This window comes from Galeopterus variegatus, unplaced genomic scaffold (assembly GCF_000696425.1).
Source record: "Galeopterus variegatus unplaced genomic scaffold, G_variegatus-3.0.2 Scaffold1221, whole genome shotgun sequence".
Taxonomy (NCBI): Eukaryota; Metazoa; Chordata; class Mammalia; order Dermoptera; family Cynocephalidae; genus Galeopterus; species Galeopterus variegatus.
This window is the reverse complement of record NW_007727332.1, coordinates 94,116-111,330: the sequence shown is the minus strand read 5'-3', so window position 1 is coordinate 111,330 and position 17,215 is coordinate 94,116. Positions and strand designations below refer to the sequence as shown.

General features: G+C 35.4%; 1 protein-coding gene across 2 annotated transcripts in view; it reads left to right on the top strand.

The window, feature by feature from the left end:
* Positions 1-17,215, top strand: part of BDP1 (B double prime 1, subunit of RNA polymerase III transcription initiation factor IIIB) — a 94,486-nt gene that overhangs the window by 24,492 nt on the left and 52,779 nt on the right. For both annotated transcript variants that reach the window (XM_008575631.1, XM_008575630.1), the window contains exons 8-13: positions 876-930; positions 3,486-3,629; positions 6,044-6,325; positions 7,732-7,879; positions 12,942-13,097; positions 16,062-16,221. In XM_008575631.1, the coding sequence (XP_008573853.1) occupies positions 876-930; positions 3,486-3,629; positions 6,044-6,325; positions 7,732-7,879; positions 12,942-13,097; positions 16,062-16,221 (945 nt within the window). The remainder of the gene's footprint in view (positions 1-875; positions 931-3,485; positions 3,630-6,043; positions 6,326-7,731; positions 7,880-12,941; positions 13,098-16,061; positions 16,222-17,215) is intronic.

Below are 17,215 nucleotides of genomic sequence, written 5' to 3'. Positions count from 1 at the left end.
TTTTTTTTTTTTTTTTTTTATTATCTCTTTTTTTTTTTTTTTGTCTTTTTTTTTGTCTTTTTCCGTGTCCGGCAACGGATCACAACCCTCAGTGTTGCCCCCGTACCGGACCGGGGACCGGCAACGGGATCGCAAGCCTCGGCGTTGCTCCCGCGCCTCGCTCAGCCAGTGAGCGGGAACCGGTCTGTATGTGGGATCCGAACCCTCGGGCGGGAGCGCCGCCGCGCTTCCCAAGCGGCGCACTATCCAGTGCGCCACCGGGCCGGCCCTGAACATTTTAGTTTTTAAAAAGTTAATACATCAATTATGTTTCAATTAAAAAAAAAGTTAATATAAATTGAGCCTCTTTTATTCCAAAATCCAAAATGCTCCAAAATGCAAAACCTTAAAAATACTTCTTTTGAGCATCATCATAATGCTCAAAAGAAGTGTTCAGTGGAGCATTTCAGATTTCGGATTCTCAGATGATGGATGCTGAGCTGGTTAAGTATCTGCAAATATTCTAAAATCTGAAGAAATCTGAAACACTACTGTTCCCAAGCATTTCAGGTAAAGGATACTCGGCCTGTACCAGTCAGCTTAATTGATTATATGTTTGATCTGTTTCCGTGCTAGCTGAATTTATTTCTGTCCTCTGTAAATCCAGCTTTCATTGTTGATTCATGCTATTGATAATAAGGAGGATCAGGAAGCTTGGTATAAATCTTTTATCTTTATTTTTAAAAAGCTGACTGATCTAAATATGTTTTTGCCAATAGGTGAGAATAGTTATGTTATTCATAAGAGTTTCATTTTAATGTTTACTGTTTTATTAAAAAAAAATCTTCTCTAATGATAGAAAATTACTATAGGTTTTTTGTTGTTGTTGTTAACAGAATAAATTTAAACGTGAAGAGAAAACAAATGGATGGAGAATAGACAAAGCATTCCGTAAGTATTAAGACCTCTTTTACATTCCACTTGGAGAGCATTAGAAATGACCAGTCTTTTGACTTTAGCTCTAGTGTGTTTTAGATTTGTTTTGTCCCCATATTGGCATAGGAAAATTTTTCTATTTAGCAGTATGGGTCTGACAGCTACAAATCTATATGCAAGGGATAATCTAAAATATCCAGAAGCAGGTAAGCAGAGTTCTAAATCTAGGAGCTTACAGAGAGACTGATGATTCCACTTCTACGTGTTCTTTATTCTGAAGGAACTATATTCAAGGGGTTAATTGTTTCTGTAAGATAGTGTACCATAGATGGTTCCTTCCAGTAGTTAATCATTCATTCAGTCAACAGTACTGACCACCTGCTGCATGCTTGTCACTGTTCTAGGTATTGAGGCCATAATGGTGAACAGGGTAGATAGAATCCTGTTTTAGAGCCTTAAGTCTAATTGGATGAGGGAACGGATACAGTTGATAAACACGATAATTTCAAATAGTCATTAATTTCTAAAAATAAGAAAAAAGAGGGACTTACAAAGGTAAATGTTTAGATTGGGTCATCTGGAAAGTTCTGTCTGAAGAGGTAATGTTTGTATTTAGATCTGATTTGAAGGAATGATTGACATCTTTCAGCTTCTAACTACACTGAGGGTTGCGATCCGTTGCCGGACACGAAAAAAGACAAAAAGGAAAAAAAAAATTAGTTAAAATTAGCCATACTGCTAATTTTAGAAAAAAATCCAAGTATAGAAAGAACTTAAATTGTATAGCATGTACGTTTATTGTTTGAAAATACTCTAAGGTAGATGAGTGTATCCTACACCTAAATATTTTATTTTCTCCTCAGAGAAACCACTTCCAGTAATGGCTATTCCAGAAATGTAATATTGTGGTCCTCAACACTCTCCATTTTATTTTATTTTATTTTATTTTATTTTTCCTTTTTGTCTTTTTTCGTGACTGGTAACGGGATCGCAACCCTCGGTGTCGCGACCATACCACGCTCAACCAGTGAGCTGACCGGTCTCTATATGGGATCCGAACCCTCGGCGGGAGCGCTGCCAGGCACCCAAGCGCCGCACTCTACCGAATGCGCCACCAGGCCGGCCCAACACTCTCCATTTTAGAGAAATAGTCCCGAAAACTTTCATTATAAGTTTAACACATTATAATCAGAAAATAATCCATAAATCTATAAATAGTCTGTTCGGAGTGTGGAGCCTTTTAAAAAAAATACTATAATAGCTACCTGTAAAACTCAGGGTGGCTGCTTATATTGGTTACAGCATGCTGCTGATAACACTAAGGTCCAGGGTTTGATCCCTTGTACTGGCTAGCCACCAAAAAAAACCCCCCAGAAAAACAAAACAAAAAGTTCAATTATTTTGGTGGGTTATAGTCAAAAATTTAATGCTGCTGATAACACTAAGGTCCAGGGTTTGATCCCTTGTACTGGCTAGCCACCAAAAAAACCCCCCAGAAAAACAAAACAAAAAGTTCAATTATTTTGGTGGGTTATAGTCAAAAATTTAAAAAAATTAAAACTCACATGGTTTTTTTTGGGAACTTATATTTTGAATTCCTCTGAGAACCATGTGGAGATCCTTTATGGATTCTTTGAGTGCTAACTGTGTTTTTCAGAATCATTGTTGTGGAGAGTCAGAATAGATTAAGGCTGGGTCCACAGTGAAACAGGGCCTTCAGGGATCCCAGATTTGGGTTTGGTTTCCTGAGACTGTTTTTATTTTAGTATGTATGTCTTTTTCTGAGTCTTTATAATCAAACCAATCTTGGGCTTATGTATATACAGCACCGTTTTCTCTACATTCACCATAAGTTTAGATGTAAAGCTTACACAAGGATTTGACTCCTGTTGTGGATTCATTATTGGTTTGCTTACTGATTGCTCTTTCTGATATAGTACTGTTGATGGGTATTTGGGAGTGTTCCTGATCAGCGTTCATTTATTTCTCAGTTTGCTGATACTTGGAAGAATAAATAGTGGAATGGTGTGATAAAGAGAGGGCATGTGGTGGTGCATAGGCATTTTGAGGACATCTTAGTCATTTTTGCCATTTTAAGAAATGAGTTTATATTTACACACAGTTCAAAGTGTCGTTTGAGTTTTGACAAAGAGTATAACTGTGTAACCACCATCCCATACGGTACATGGAACATTTTCACCACTTCAGAAGATCCCTACTTTTCCTTCCCAGTCAGTCAAATGCTGTCCTTCTGGCCTAAGGCAACCACTATTTTTATTTGAATCATCATAGATTAGTTTAGCTTGTTCTAGAATGTCTTATTCATGCAATCATACAGTATGTACTCTTTTGTACCTGGTTTCTTTCACTCATCCCATATTATTGTTTGTATCCGTAGTTTGTTACTTTTTAAAAAATTCTTAAGTTTGTTCCTTTTATTGCTGAGTAGTGTTCTATTGTGTACTTGTTTATCCATTCTTGTGCTGATAAACAAACCCATTTGCTTTTGATGTTATGATACTTTAAAAAAATAAAAACTTGAAAGATTTTTTCCTTTTTTTTTTAAACAGAGGAAAAGCGCCCTTTTGACTTCGATTTTTTTGCTCATTTGCTTCAGAAAGTTCTTGCTGAAGAAGAGAAGAGAAAACAAAAATCCACTAAAAATCACAATTTAAACGAAAAGAAATCCTCCAAACCACGGAAAAATGTGAAAGGTAATGATTTTAAAAGGAAGTGTGCTATTTTACTAAGTAGTAATAGACTTGCACTTTTATCCCTCAGGTCTTTGAGGGTTAATGTGTGGCTCAGGTAGTTGAGATCATCAAGGCATCCAATTTGAGGGAACTGATTTTTCTTCAATCTACCAGTTGTTATTTGGGCGAAAATAGTAGCTTCCTTTTAAATGTTTTAATTGGTGTGGGTGAGCTATTTGAAATCTTTCTGGCATCTAGAGCATAGTTGTAGCTAATCAAAGAGCGTCAGAATTTGGGAGTGTCATGTTTGGTGTTTGGTTATTTGTTATCATTTTCCTCTGTAAAACAAATCTGGTATAAAATTCTAATATTTGTAAAAATGGACCTCTTAATATTTTGGGGTTGTGACTAAATTGTATTGTTAGAGCACAACTTATTTCTGAAGGTTAATGTTGACTTATACCAGGTAGAAAATTGTTTTTATTAGATGTTTCTAATTTTAGGATTATATTTTCTTAACTATTTGACCTCTGGTCTGTGAGGGCAATGTTCAGCTTTAATCACATAATTTAAAGAATCTTGGAACTACAGGGAACTTTATACGTTAGCTAGTTTATATTGCAGACCCTTTTGCATTCGTTTTCAGTCAGCAAGAAACAGCCCCAGAGATTCTAGGTCACTTTTTCCTAAGGTCTCATTTTGGTTGGTAGTGGCAAAGGCAGCACTAAATCCTAGGACTGCGAGAGCCTTTGTTGGGGGTCCCCAAAACCACCACCAGGTTTGACTATTCTCTAGAAGGACTCACAAATGATTAGTACATACCAAAATTCTAGACTCCCAGAAGGAAAGCAGTTCAGCATAAACCATGCTGTTTATACAGACAATTTAGGCACAGTGAGCTGCTGGTGAGCTGCTCTTATCAGTTAGGGTGGTGGGAACCCTCCCCCAAACCAAGTTCTCAGACACAGTCCTAGGGCTAGCTTTACAAGCAGACCTTTCAAAGGAGAGCTGTATTAATGCTTTTCTGCACAAAGCCAGTCTAGAATTTCTTTTTCTGTAGTATGGGGCCTGTGTCTTTTAAAAAGTAGTATTGATAACTGCAAAGTTATTTCATTCTTTTGTTAAATTTTTTTACTTCCTATACATAGCCCTAGGAGATTAAAATAGATATATTAATTCCTTTTATGATTATGATACAGGTAATAAATAGCATTTGAAGCTCACTGTATCTTATTTAATGTAAGAACTTTTCAGATATATTATAAGATTTAAAATTTTCTGATTATTTTGATAGAATAAATCAAGTGTTGTTTTCTCAATTTTAAAACCTTATTTTGACTTTATTATAAAGAAAAGTAAATGACATGAAATTTTCTTATCTTTTAAGATTGGATATTTTTAGAGAAGATGTCTGATCAACCATGGTTTTAAAGTTAACCTTGCTTTTGGTTTGGGTGCTGACTTAGTTTGTTTAGTGCTGCTATAATAGAATACCTGAGACTAGGTAATTTATAGAGAACAGAAATTTATTTCTCACAGTTCTGGAGGCTGGGAAGTCCCAAGTTTTGGTGATGGCACCATTATCTGATGAGGTCCTCTGGCTGTGTCATAGCATGGCAGAAGAGCAAAGTGAGAGAGCCAGAGCTTGTCAAACTTGTCATTTCATAATGGCATTAATTCTACCATGAGGGCCCTCATGGCCTAATCACCTCTTAAAAATCCCACCTCTTAATACTGTTAAAATGGTAATTAAATTTCAAATGAGGTTTGGGCGGGGGACGACAAACATTCAAATCATAGCAGTTGCTGTTTCCATGGTGGTCTCTATTTTTTTGGTTTTTTATTTAATTAATGTTTTCATCTTTTGATACAGCTGACTATTAACATGACTTAATAAGAAGGGTACTTCTTAATTTCTTCTTAGTAAGGAGAAATTATTTAAAAATATTTGTTAAAAAGGTTTTTCATTGAAAAAGAAGTGATACAGAGGATAAAATTCTTGAACTCTCTCCTACCTATCCCTCAAATAAAATTCTTCAGATTTCCCAGGGAAAACTATTGCAAAACCCTTTTCTATGCATGTATAGGTATGTGTGTGTTTTAGAGTGTATGTAATTGTTTTCATTTAATGAAAATGATATCATATATATATTGTTCTGCCACTTGATTTTTTTATGCAATGTAATATGTTTTGAAATCTTTCACATTGCTACGTATAAACCTGCCTCATTGTTGTTATTGGCTGCATGGATTTTTATAGCATGAATGTGTTATAATTTATTTAGTTATTCCCTGTTGGACATTTTAGGTTGTCTTCATTTTTTTGCTCATGCAAATAATGTTACAGAGGACATCCTTGAGTGTTTATTTTCTCCACCTTTAAGAATTTTTCTTTAGGTTGTTAGTATATTTATAATCATTTCTTTTGTTTTCAGTGAAAAAAGTCACCAGTGAGGGAGTTAATGATGATCCAGTTGAGTCTATTAGTACTACAATATCAGACACAGAAAGATCTCAGAAGGATGCTCAGACAGTTGAAGAAGAAGAGTCTTTGACTTTATTGGGACAGGATTCAGACCAGGTTGCATTAGAAGAAGACCTAAACCAGAAGAAAATGAGAAGGAAGAATCAAGATGAAGTTAATGAACAGGAAGTAAAAAATCTTTTAGGAAATGCCACTGTTCAGTCAGGCCGTTCTAAAGGAGAAAAACACAAGAGTAAGTTTATTACATATTTTAATAGCATGTGTATTACTTGAGAAGACATGTACATTAATATGTTATATAACCTAAAAACTTTCCTTCTAGATAGTAGCAAATAATCTTCCTTATTAATGTGTTCTGTGCTCACAGTACTGCGTTAAATCCTTTTATTTTGAGTTAAAAGAAACAAGTTTACTGTGGGAAAAAAATTTTTTTTAAAAACCACATTAAAGTAAAGCAGGGAGATTTTTCTTCAAAGTTTGTTTCTAAGATAACTTCCCTTTAACAGTGATTAGAAATCACATATATATGGTTAAATGTTGCTTTTGTATGTCAGTAAATCACAGTTTTCCATGTTCTATCTCTGTGGAATACCTACATAAACTCACAATGGGTTGTTTAACTTGTATGAAAAAGCTAGTGGAATACGTATTTCTCCCATTTTTCTTTTTTACTCTGAGAATGTAAACATATTGGCACTAAGAGTTTAGGGGTGTCTTGGTCCTTTTCCTTAAGAGTTCATATGAAGACACTTCACAAAGCTCATGGAAAAGTAGAACTGAAAGATAATGCAAATCTTTCCATGAACTTTTTGAAGACCCTTCATATATACATTACTTAAAGCAGATAATCAAGTAAAGAAAGGAAAAGGTAGTAGCAAATCAGAACAACTTTTCTATAGAATTTAAATTTTACGTAGGTCAGCTTCACCAATATGATTTTAATAAATAGTGCTGGTGATTAACATAGTATGATATAGGCATACAATATTATGCTCTTTTGTGCTTACTATTAGAGACATTACACATAAAGCAGAATAGTTTAATGATTCAGAAATCAGATTTTAGAAATCAAACAGACCTTGCTTTAAATTCCAGCTCTTTTATTTGCTAAGTATGTCGTTGGACAAGTCACTTAAGATCTCTAAATTTAGGTAGTTCTTGTCTATGAAGGGGTTAATCTTAATACCTTTTACAGGATTGTTTTGAGTATTGAATGAAGTAATGCATCTGATAGAGGGTCCTGCCATCTGATAGAGGGTCCTTAGTACTAAATAAATGGTATCTGTTACCATGTTATTAATTATTATACTTCTAAGGAGCAAACGAATAGCCACGTCCACTTTTAGTGTCCTCACTAGACACATAAAACAAGTCAATGTAACCACTTAAAACTTAAGCAAAATGAAAGGAAGATGCTACAAATTATGCAGGAAAAATGGGCTGATCTTCAAAATACAGACAGTTGTAAGTTTATTAAATTTTCACTATGCTTTAAAAATAAAATGTATGCCTTGAAAATAGGAACTTGAATGTTGAATGGGGTAGTGTTTTGTAGGAAAAAACAATGTTATATGTCCATTCCTTTGTGCTTTAAAAAAAGAGATGTTTTTTAGAATAACATACATTTTATATTCATAGACAAATGTCAGTCTTTAAAGCCTGAGGTAAATGAAACTGAAAGCAGTAAGGAACAGAAACTTTCCTGCATACAGAACATAGATGACATTGTGGGATTAGCCTCCAGTGAAAAAGTTGAGAAAAGAACTGACTCCATCCTTTCATCAAGGTATTTTCTATGACTTTAATGGCTTTATCTACATCTTCTATTGATTACTGAGAGAGGAATGTTGAAGTCTCCCACTGTATTGTGGTTTTTGCCTGTTTCTCTTTTTGGTTCTATTTGTTTTTGCTTTATGTATTTTGAAGCTCCGTTGTTAGATGTGAACGTATCTAGGATTGTTGTCTTGGTGAAATCCCCTTTTATCCTTGTGTGCTAGCCTTCTGGTATTGCTCTTTTTTTTTGATGTTTACTTTTCAACTACAACTTTCTTTTGGTTAGTGTTTGCATGGGTTTATCATTTTCTATAAAGATTTTCTCTTTGGTTTTTGTCAGTTTGAATATGATGTGTGCTGCTGTGTGTGTACTTTAAACATTTTTTAATTTATTATTTGTTGTGGTAAAAAACACATGAGATCTACTCTCTTAACAAATTTTTAAGTGTACAATATTGTTAACTCTAAGCACAGTGTTGTACAGTTAAATCTCTTGAATTTTTTCATCTTGCATGACTGAACCAGTGAATAGCAACTCCCCATTTTTTCCTCCCCTTGACTCCTGGCAGCCACCATTCTACTTTCTGTTTCTGTGAGTTTGACTACTTTAAATGCCTCATATAAGTAGAATCATGTGTATTTGTTTTTCTGTGACTGGCTTATTTCACTTAGTGTAATATCCTCAAGGTTCATCCACGTTGTAGCACATGACAAGATTTCCTTTTTTATGGCTGAATAGCATTCCATTGCATTTATATACCACATTTTCTTTATCTATGTATCAGTTGATGGACATTTAGGTTGTTTTCATCTCTTGGCTCTTGTGAATAATGCTGCAAGAAACATGGGAGCACAAATATCTCTTCAAGATCCTCATTTCAATTCTTTTGAATAAATACCCAGAAGTGGAATTGATAGATTGTATGGTAATTCTATATTTAATTTTTTTGAGGAACCTCCATGCCATTTTCAATAGCAGGTGCACCATTTTACATTCCCACCAGCAGTGTACAGGATTTCAATTTTTTCAAATCCCCACCAATACTTTTTTTTTTGTGACCGGTAAGGGGATTGTAACCCTTGGCTTGGTGTCGCCTGCACTGCACTCAGCCAGTGAGTGCACCAGCCATCCCCATATAGGATCCGAACCCACGGCCTTGGCGCTCCCAGCACCGCACTCCCCCAAGTGAGCCACGGGGTCGGCCTTTTTTTTTTTTATCTTTTAAGTGATACCTCACTGTTGTTTTGATTTGCATTTCCCTCATGATTAGTGATATTGAGCATCTTTTCTTTTTTTTTTTTTTTTTGTCTTTTTTGTGACCGGTAAGGGGATCGCAACCCACCGGCCATCTCTATATAGGATCCGAACCCACGGCGGGAGCGCTGCTGCACACCCAAGTGCCGCACTCTCCCAAGTGCGCCATGGGGCCAGCCCGAGCATCTTTTCATATACCTGTTAGCCATTAGTTTATCTTCTTTGGAGAAAGGTCTATTCAGATCCTTTGACAATTCTTTAATTTGTTTATTTGCTTTTTTGCTATTTATTTATTATTATTATTTTTTTTTTCTTGGTGGTTGTCTGGCAAGGGGTTCCGAACCCATGACCTTAGTGTTACAACTGTCAGCCTTTTACTTTTTGGTTTTTTTGCTTTTTTGCTATTTAGTTATAGGAGTTATTCATATATTTTGGATATAAATCCCTTATCAGATATATGTTTTGCGAATATTTTCTCCCATCCCATATGTTGCCTTTTTCCTTTATCAATTGTTTCCTTTGCTGTGCAGAAACATTTTAGTTTTATGTAGTCCCAGTTGTATAATTTTGCTTTTGTTACCTGTGCTTTTGGTGTCATATACAAGAAATCACTGAGAAAACCAATGTTATGAAGCTTTTTCCCTATGATTTCTTATAGGAGTTTTATAGCTTCAAGTCTTACATTTAAGTCTGCAATCAATTTTGAGTTGATTTTTGTGTATGGTATAAGATAAGGGTCCAATTTCATTTTTTTTGTTTTTTCGATTTTTGGTTTTTGGTGGTTGGCCAGTAAGGGGATCTGAACCCATGACCTTGGTGTTACGAGACCATGCTCTAACCAAATGAGCTATCTGGCCAGCCTGAAGGTTCATTTGTTTGCTTGTGGATATCCAATTTTCCTAGTGTCATTTATTGAAGAGAGTTTCCTTTTTCCATTGTGTAGTCTTGGCACCCTTCTCAAAGATCATTTGACTGTGTATATGTGGGTTCATTTCTGGGTTCTCTGTTTGCTTCCATTGATATATGTCTATCTTTATGCCTGTGCCATACTGTTTTGATTTCTGTAGCTTTGTAATATGAGTTGAAGTGAGGAAGTGTGAGGTCTCCAGTTTTGTTCTTTTTCCTCAAGATTTTGTTTTGTTTTATTTATTTATTTATTTAATTTTTTGAAGTTTATTCATTTATTACTATTATCATTTTTTTACATTCTGAGATGTTGCAGAGCAGTTGGAGGGGAGGGGGGAGAAGGAAAGGGGAAGAAAATAGGGTGGGAGAAGGTAGAAGAAGGTGGATGTGTGTGATTGAAGCCCATGGAACCCCCCTCATTTCTACAGGGGAGACAGGGGGCTTCCAGTAGTGGTTTGGTGGTTGTTGCTAAGCTGGTTGTGGGTGTTGAGGGGGCGTGGCTGAGGCCCTTGGCCCCCTACCACCCCAGCTTAGGAGCATGGAGCACTTCCTGCAGCAGCTCACTGGTTGTCCCTGGTCTGGTTGTGGGTGTTTTTTTGGTTTATTTTTGTGGCTGGCCGGTATGGAGATCTGAACCCTTTACCTTGGTGTTATAATACCATGCTCTAACCAAGTGAGCTAACCAGCCAGCCGTTATAGTTTTTTTTTTTTTTTTGTCTTTTTCCGTGTCCGGCAACGGATCGCAACCCTCAGTGTCGCCCCCGCACCGGACCGGGACCGGCAACGGGACTGCAACCCTCGGTGTTGCTCCCACGCCTCACTCAGCCAGTGAGCGGGAACCGGTCTGTATGTGGGATCCGAACCCTCGGGCGGGAGCGCCGCCGCACCTCCCAAGCGGCACACTATCCAGTGCGCCACCGGGCCGGCCCTATAGTTTTAAATTTATCCTGCTTGAGGTTCTCTGAGCTTCTGTTTGGGAAATTCTTAGCCTTATCTTTTTATTTTTTGATTGTGGTAAAATATATATAACATAAAGTTTGATATATTAGCCATGTGTGCTTAATGCATATAATTCTTAGGCATTAATTACATTTATGTTGTTGTGCAACCATCGCTGCCATTTCTGATGAAAAAGTTTCATTTCATTTCTGATGAAACTTTTTCATCTGTAATGAAACTTTTTCATCACCCCAGACAGAAACTCCATACCCATTATGCAGTAATTCCTCATTCTCTCCTCCCCTCAACTCCTGGTAACTTCTAATCTACTTTCTATCTTTGTGAATCTGCCTACTCTTGATATGTTGTATAAGTGGAATCATATACACTCACTGTTTCTTGCAGTTGTTTGTTGTCAGTTGAAAGATACCTAAAGTATGACTTCAAGGATACAACTAATTTTCTAAACTACACATAAAACGTTATGCATGACTTTTTCTTTTTTTTTTTTTTTTTTTCCTTTTTGTCTTTTTTCCGTGACCGGTAACGGGATCGCAACCCTCAGTGTCGCGCCCGTACCGTGACCGGCAACGGGATCACAACCCTCGGTGTCGCGCCCGCACCGTGCTCAACCAGTGAGCGGACCGGTCTCTATATGGGATCCAAACCCTCCATGGGAGTGCTGCCGCGCTCCCAAGCGCCGCACTCTACCGAGTGCGCCACCGGGCTGGCCCTGCATGACTTTTTCTAATGTAGTGGGGCAACAATCCTGTAATGACTGTTAAGATCCCAATTGGTTTTGGAAAACAGCTAGTTGATTTTAAAATTGTCATGTACGCAAGAGCAAAAGGTCATGAATGGTCAAGATGATTTTGAAAAACAACTGAAGAGGGAATGTATTAAGAATTTTTCTAAAGCTAGAGTAATTAAAGCAGTGTGGTACTGCTACAGAATTAGACAAAATGACTTAGCGGAACTGAATGTAGAGTCTAGGAAGAGGCATTTAAGAATCTGTTATATGGCAGATAGCTTTAGAAATCAGGGGGCAAAGATTAAAGTAACTATTCATTAGATGGTGCTGAGATATGAAAAAGATAATTTTAGATTCCTATGTTACCCTATCCACTAACTTCCTGATGCGTTAAAGACTACATGTATAGAACAGATTTTTTAAATTTTTGGAAGAAATGTTGGAAATTATCTCTGTGATGTGAAGGATTTCTTAAGACATAAAAAGCACAGACTTTAAAAGATAAGATTGATAAATTTGCAGTAAAATTAAATACTTTTGTTAACAAAGGCTCCATAGAGAAAATGAAAGGCAATATTCTGAGGTTTTATGTGTAACATCTAGCCAATAAAAATATAGAGAGAAGTCTTACTGATAAGTCAGGAAAAGATAAATACCCAATGGAGAAAAAAAAGTATGGCTAAATGTGAATATGTATTGAAACAGTGCTAGTTAGTACATGGCCCTCACTTATATTTTTGTTGGTTGAAATATTTCATAATGCAGTAGTCCTTGCTTTGCACAGTACAGTGTTAACTGCAACTTGTGATTATCGGAACTGTGTCCTCTCTTTACACAACTTTTGGTTAACACAGTACCATGCAGTACAAGGACTGACTATGTAAAATTTTAATAAAAGCTAATTTGTAAGTATTACTATGATTTTACATATACGTTTGATTTGTGAACCCCATTTAATTAACGCTTTTTCATTTTGGGACTTCTTAAAAACTTTCCCAAGCCTGTTAATTTGTGGCTGCTACTTTCTTTGAAGGTACAGTTCTTTATGACATGATGCCGAAAGGATCATAGAAAAGCCAACATAATGGTTTTTATCATTCCATAATATGAAGGGTCATCTTCCAAAGTGTTGGTTTTGTATATTTTAAAAATATTTTAAATAATTAGTATAAAAATATGATTACTAGGAATTCTTGTCCTCGTGATATATTTTCATTTCCTTAGTAATCAAGATACCAGGTCAGTAGCAACTGAGTCTTCAGAATCAAGCACTTCAGATTCTCCTTCATCAGAAGTTGGAATTAGAGCATTGTGTGAGGTGAATAATGCTGAGAGGAGTTGTACAGAAGAAGGAAATATTGACCTAAAGAATAAATCACCGTGAGTATTTTACATGGCAGAATTTATTTATTTCCAATATTATGATAATAATGTTGCTTTATTTAGGGACTAGCAGAGATCGTTAATATGAAGACCATTTAATATGTAGTTATACTGTGGTCTATTAAGACTGTGATATCAAGGTTTTTCACTTGATATTTCATTACAGAAAGATTCTCTTTCATATCTGATGTATAATAGTGATACGAGTTTTAGCAAGGTGGTAACTTATGAAATTTTAAAAAAATTTGAAAGCCTAAATATTTGCTATGAGGTTTCACTTATACTTGTTTTGAGTTATTTTTCATGCCTAGTGTTAAAGTAGTAGATTTTGATACTGATGACTTTAAGAAGGTGAGCATATCTTTCAGTATGCAGTACTGGCTAAATTAATATCTTCATTTGGAACAAAAGTACCATAGGAATCTCCCTTTGAAGAGATACCTCAGGATTTCAGCCTTCTTTTTTTTAATTCTCACAACTTCTCACCTCATATGGGTTTAAATGCTGTTCAGTTTATGAATTCTTATTTTTCAGTAAAGCACAGTCACATGGTGAACCAAACTTTTTTTAAATTAAAAAATTTTTTGTCCTTTTTGAGACTGGCTGCACCGCGCTCAGCCAGTGAGTGCTGTGAGCGCACTGGTCATCCCTATATAGGATCCGAACCCGCGGCGAAGCTGCGCTCCCAGCACTGCACTCTCCCGAGTGCACCACGGGCTCGGCCGTTTAAATTAAAATTTAAATTAGTCTTTAGAAAAAGCAATACATTCATATAGTTCAAACATCAAAAAGTGTAAAAGGTGTGAAGTCTCCCACCCTGTCCCTTTTCACTCTAACAGGTAACCAGTGTTATTTATTATAGTTTTTTAGAGATTTTAAAAAAGGTACATTCAAGCTTATACAAATTTATATTTTTTGATTTTTAAAAAAATCCTCTAATGGTAGCATACCGTACATAGTATTTTGCAATTTTTCTTCTGTCTTCACATTTTTACGTAAAGACCTTTCTTTTTCTTTTTATAGCTTAATAGTGTTCTGTTGTATGGGTGCATCATAGTTTGTATTATCTGCGCCCTATTGATGGCTGTATAGGTTGTTTTTATAAACAATGCTTACAATCTTGTATCTCCATTCTTTTGCCTATATGCAGTACATTTTTTGAATAAGTTCCTAAAAATGGAATTGCTTGCTCAAAGGGGATGTGTGTGCGTGTGTATGTATGTATGTACCCACACACATTCATACATTTATGATTTTGGTAGATACTACCAAAATGCTCTCCATAGGAAGTGTGGTTTACACAGTCCCATCAACAATGTAAGAGAGTACTTGTCCCCTTAACCAACAAACGATGTTATCAAACTTTTGGATTTTTGCTAGTCTTAATAATTAAAAAAATGCTGTCCAAGTAGGGACCCCACCCCTCTTTTTGCTGGGTAGGGGTATGTGATTCTTTTATTTTTTTCTCTCAGTTTTTTATTTAAAAATTTTTGTCCCAAAGAAAAGTTGAAAAAATAGAACAATGAGCATCTGTAAATAATTCCTCTTAGATTTTCTGTTTCTTAATATGTTGTCACATTTGTGTGCTCACTGTCTTTCTCTCTTGCAGTCTAGTTTTAATTTGTACTTTTTTTTTTTTTGGCCGCTGGCAGTGTGGTGACCTGAACCCTTGACATTGGTGTTATAATACTGCACTATAACCAACTGAACTTACCGGCCAGCCCCTACTTTGTACTTATTAGAGTGAAATTGAGTATCTCTTCATATTTAAAACCCATTTTTATTTTTTATTTTATTTTACTTTTTGTGAGTTGTCCATATCCTTTGACCAGTTTTTAGTTATTGATGTTACTGTTTTCTGGGAGCTCTTTATGTTGGTTAGCCTTGCGGTATGAGTTTCCTAATTTGTGGTATGAGTTTCCGAATTTGCGGTATGAGTTTCCTGATTTACAGTTTGGCTTCTGATTTAGCTTTTGATGTTTTGGCTCTGTAAAAGTTTTGATTTTTATGTTTTCAAATTTCTCAATTTTTTTTCTTTTATGGCTTTTTATTGTATTTTAGAAAGGTTTGTCCTACCTCAAGCTTATAAAATAACTTAAGCATGTTTTCTCTATGGTTTTATTTAAATCTTTGGTCTACTTGGAATATAGCTAATTTTATTTGTTTCCTTAGAGTTATCCAGTTTTCCCATCACCATTTATTTAATTTTATTTAATATTTACTTTAAAAATATTTTATTTTGGGCCGGCCCGGTGGCGCACTGCTACAGTGCGCCGCTTGGGAACGTGGTGGCGCTCCCGCCGAGGGTTCGGATCCCACATACAGACCGGCCGCTCACTGGCTGAGCGAGGTGCGGGAGCAGTGCCAAGGGTTGCGATCCCGTTGCCGGTCCTGGTCCGGTACGGGCGCGACACTGAGGGTTGCGATCCGTTGCCGGTCACGAAAAAAGACAAAAAAGGAAAAAAAAATTTTTTTATTTTGTATTCCATTTTACCCTCACTGTTTTGAGCTGCTACCTTTATCGTATGCTAAAATTATGTGTGTTTTGGAGTCATTTTCCTGATTTTCTATTTTGTTACATTTATCTATTTGCTTATATATTAGTTCCACACTATTTTAGCTATTGATGGTGAACAATATATTTTTAACTGATAGAATATTCTGATAGAATAAGTTATAATTGATGTAAGTATGTCAATTAGTTATATGTTATTATATATGTTATGCCAGTTATATATAATTATATATATATATATATGTTATATCAATTATATATAATAAGTTTAATATAATACTCTGATAGAATAAGTTAGTCTCTTTTCAGTTTTCTTTGCTGTTATTATTGTGAATAAACTTTTTTAAAAGAGTTCTTTCTGGTTCTGAAAGAGTTTAGAATTTATTAGAATTTCATTTGGACATGACTGCATGTTGGATGCAATTTAAATAATGTTAATTTTTTAGGGAAACTGATCAAACAGAAAATGTAAAACTGATCTTGAGAAGGCGACTCCAAAGACCTAAACCCAATTTAACAAGGGCAGTTGGGAAGAAATCAGTTCTTTCACAAGACACAACAGATGCAGAGAGCAAGAATTCACATTTAGAAACTTCAGTTGAAAAGGTATGGCATAAGAGACTTTATAGAAATTAAAATTACAAAAATTTTCCTTCAATAGTCAGGAATAAAAATTTTTAGTTTGTAACCACCATGTACTGTTATTAATATTAAAATAGGTACAAGAACTTACCATTAATGTTAGATTTGTTTCTCCCTTATTAGTCTCCCTTTTATGCATTTTCTTTAGAACCTGGAACATATCATTTCAAACATCCTCAGTGGTGATAAATCTGTCTTTTGTTTACTTATATAAAATTTTTATTCAAAATTATTTCTTAAATCGGGTATACTTCGAGTTATACTCATCATTCATCTAAACACAGGCAGTCACATTCCTGTTTGTCCTTTATGAACTTTATCCCTTTCTCTCTACATATGCAAACATTTCTGTAGTTTTTAACCATAACGTATATAACATTTAAAACTTTTTTCCTCTGGAACTATTCATTTACATTTTCTTGGATCTAATTGATCTTTTTAATAGCTGCATCAGGTTAACATATTATTCATTTACTTACCTAACCATTCCTTTAATGGCAGACATTTAGATTGTTTCCATTATTTTATTTTATCTTTTGTGGATGGTCAATACCTTGGGGTTATAAGGCTGGGCTCTAACCAACTGAGCTAACTAGTCATGTTTCCATTATTTTTTAACTCTTCTAAATAAAAACAATTTTGTAAATAGGACTTTCGTAAGGAAACAAAGGATAAATTTCCAGAGGTGATGGGATTATTGGGTCCAAGATTATTTTAAATATTTTTATGACTCTTTTATGCATTGTCAAACTGACAGCTAAAAACAAAGAACCTATTTACATTGTAGTAAGCATTAAATGAATGGTCCTGTTTCCTTAATATCTCTGCCAGAGTTATGTTGAAATTTTTTTATTAATGCTAAGACGCTTTTTTTTTTTTTTTCCTTTTTATTTTGTCCTTTTTTTTTTTTTACTGACCGGTAACGGGATCGCAACCCTCAGTGTCGCGCCCGTACCGG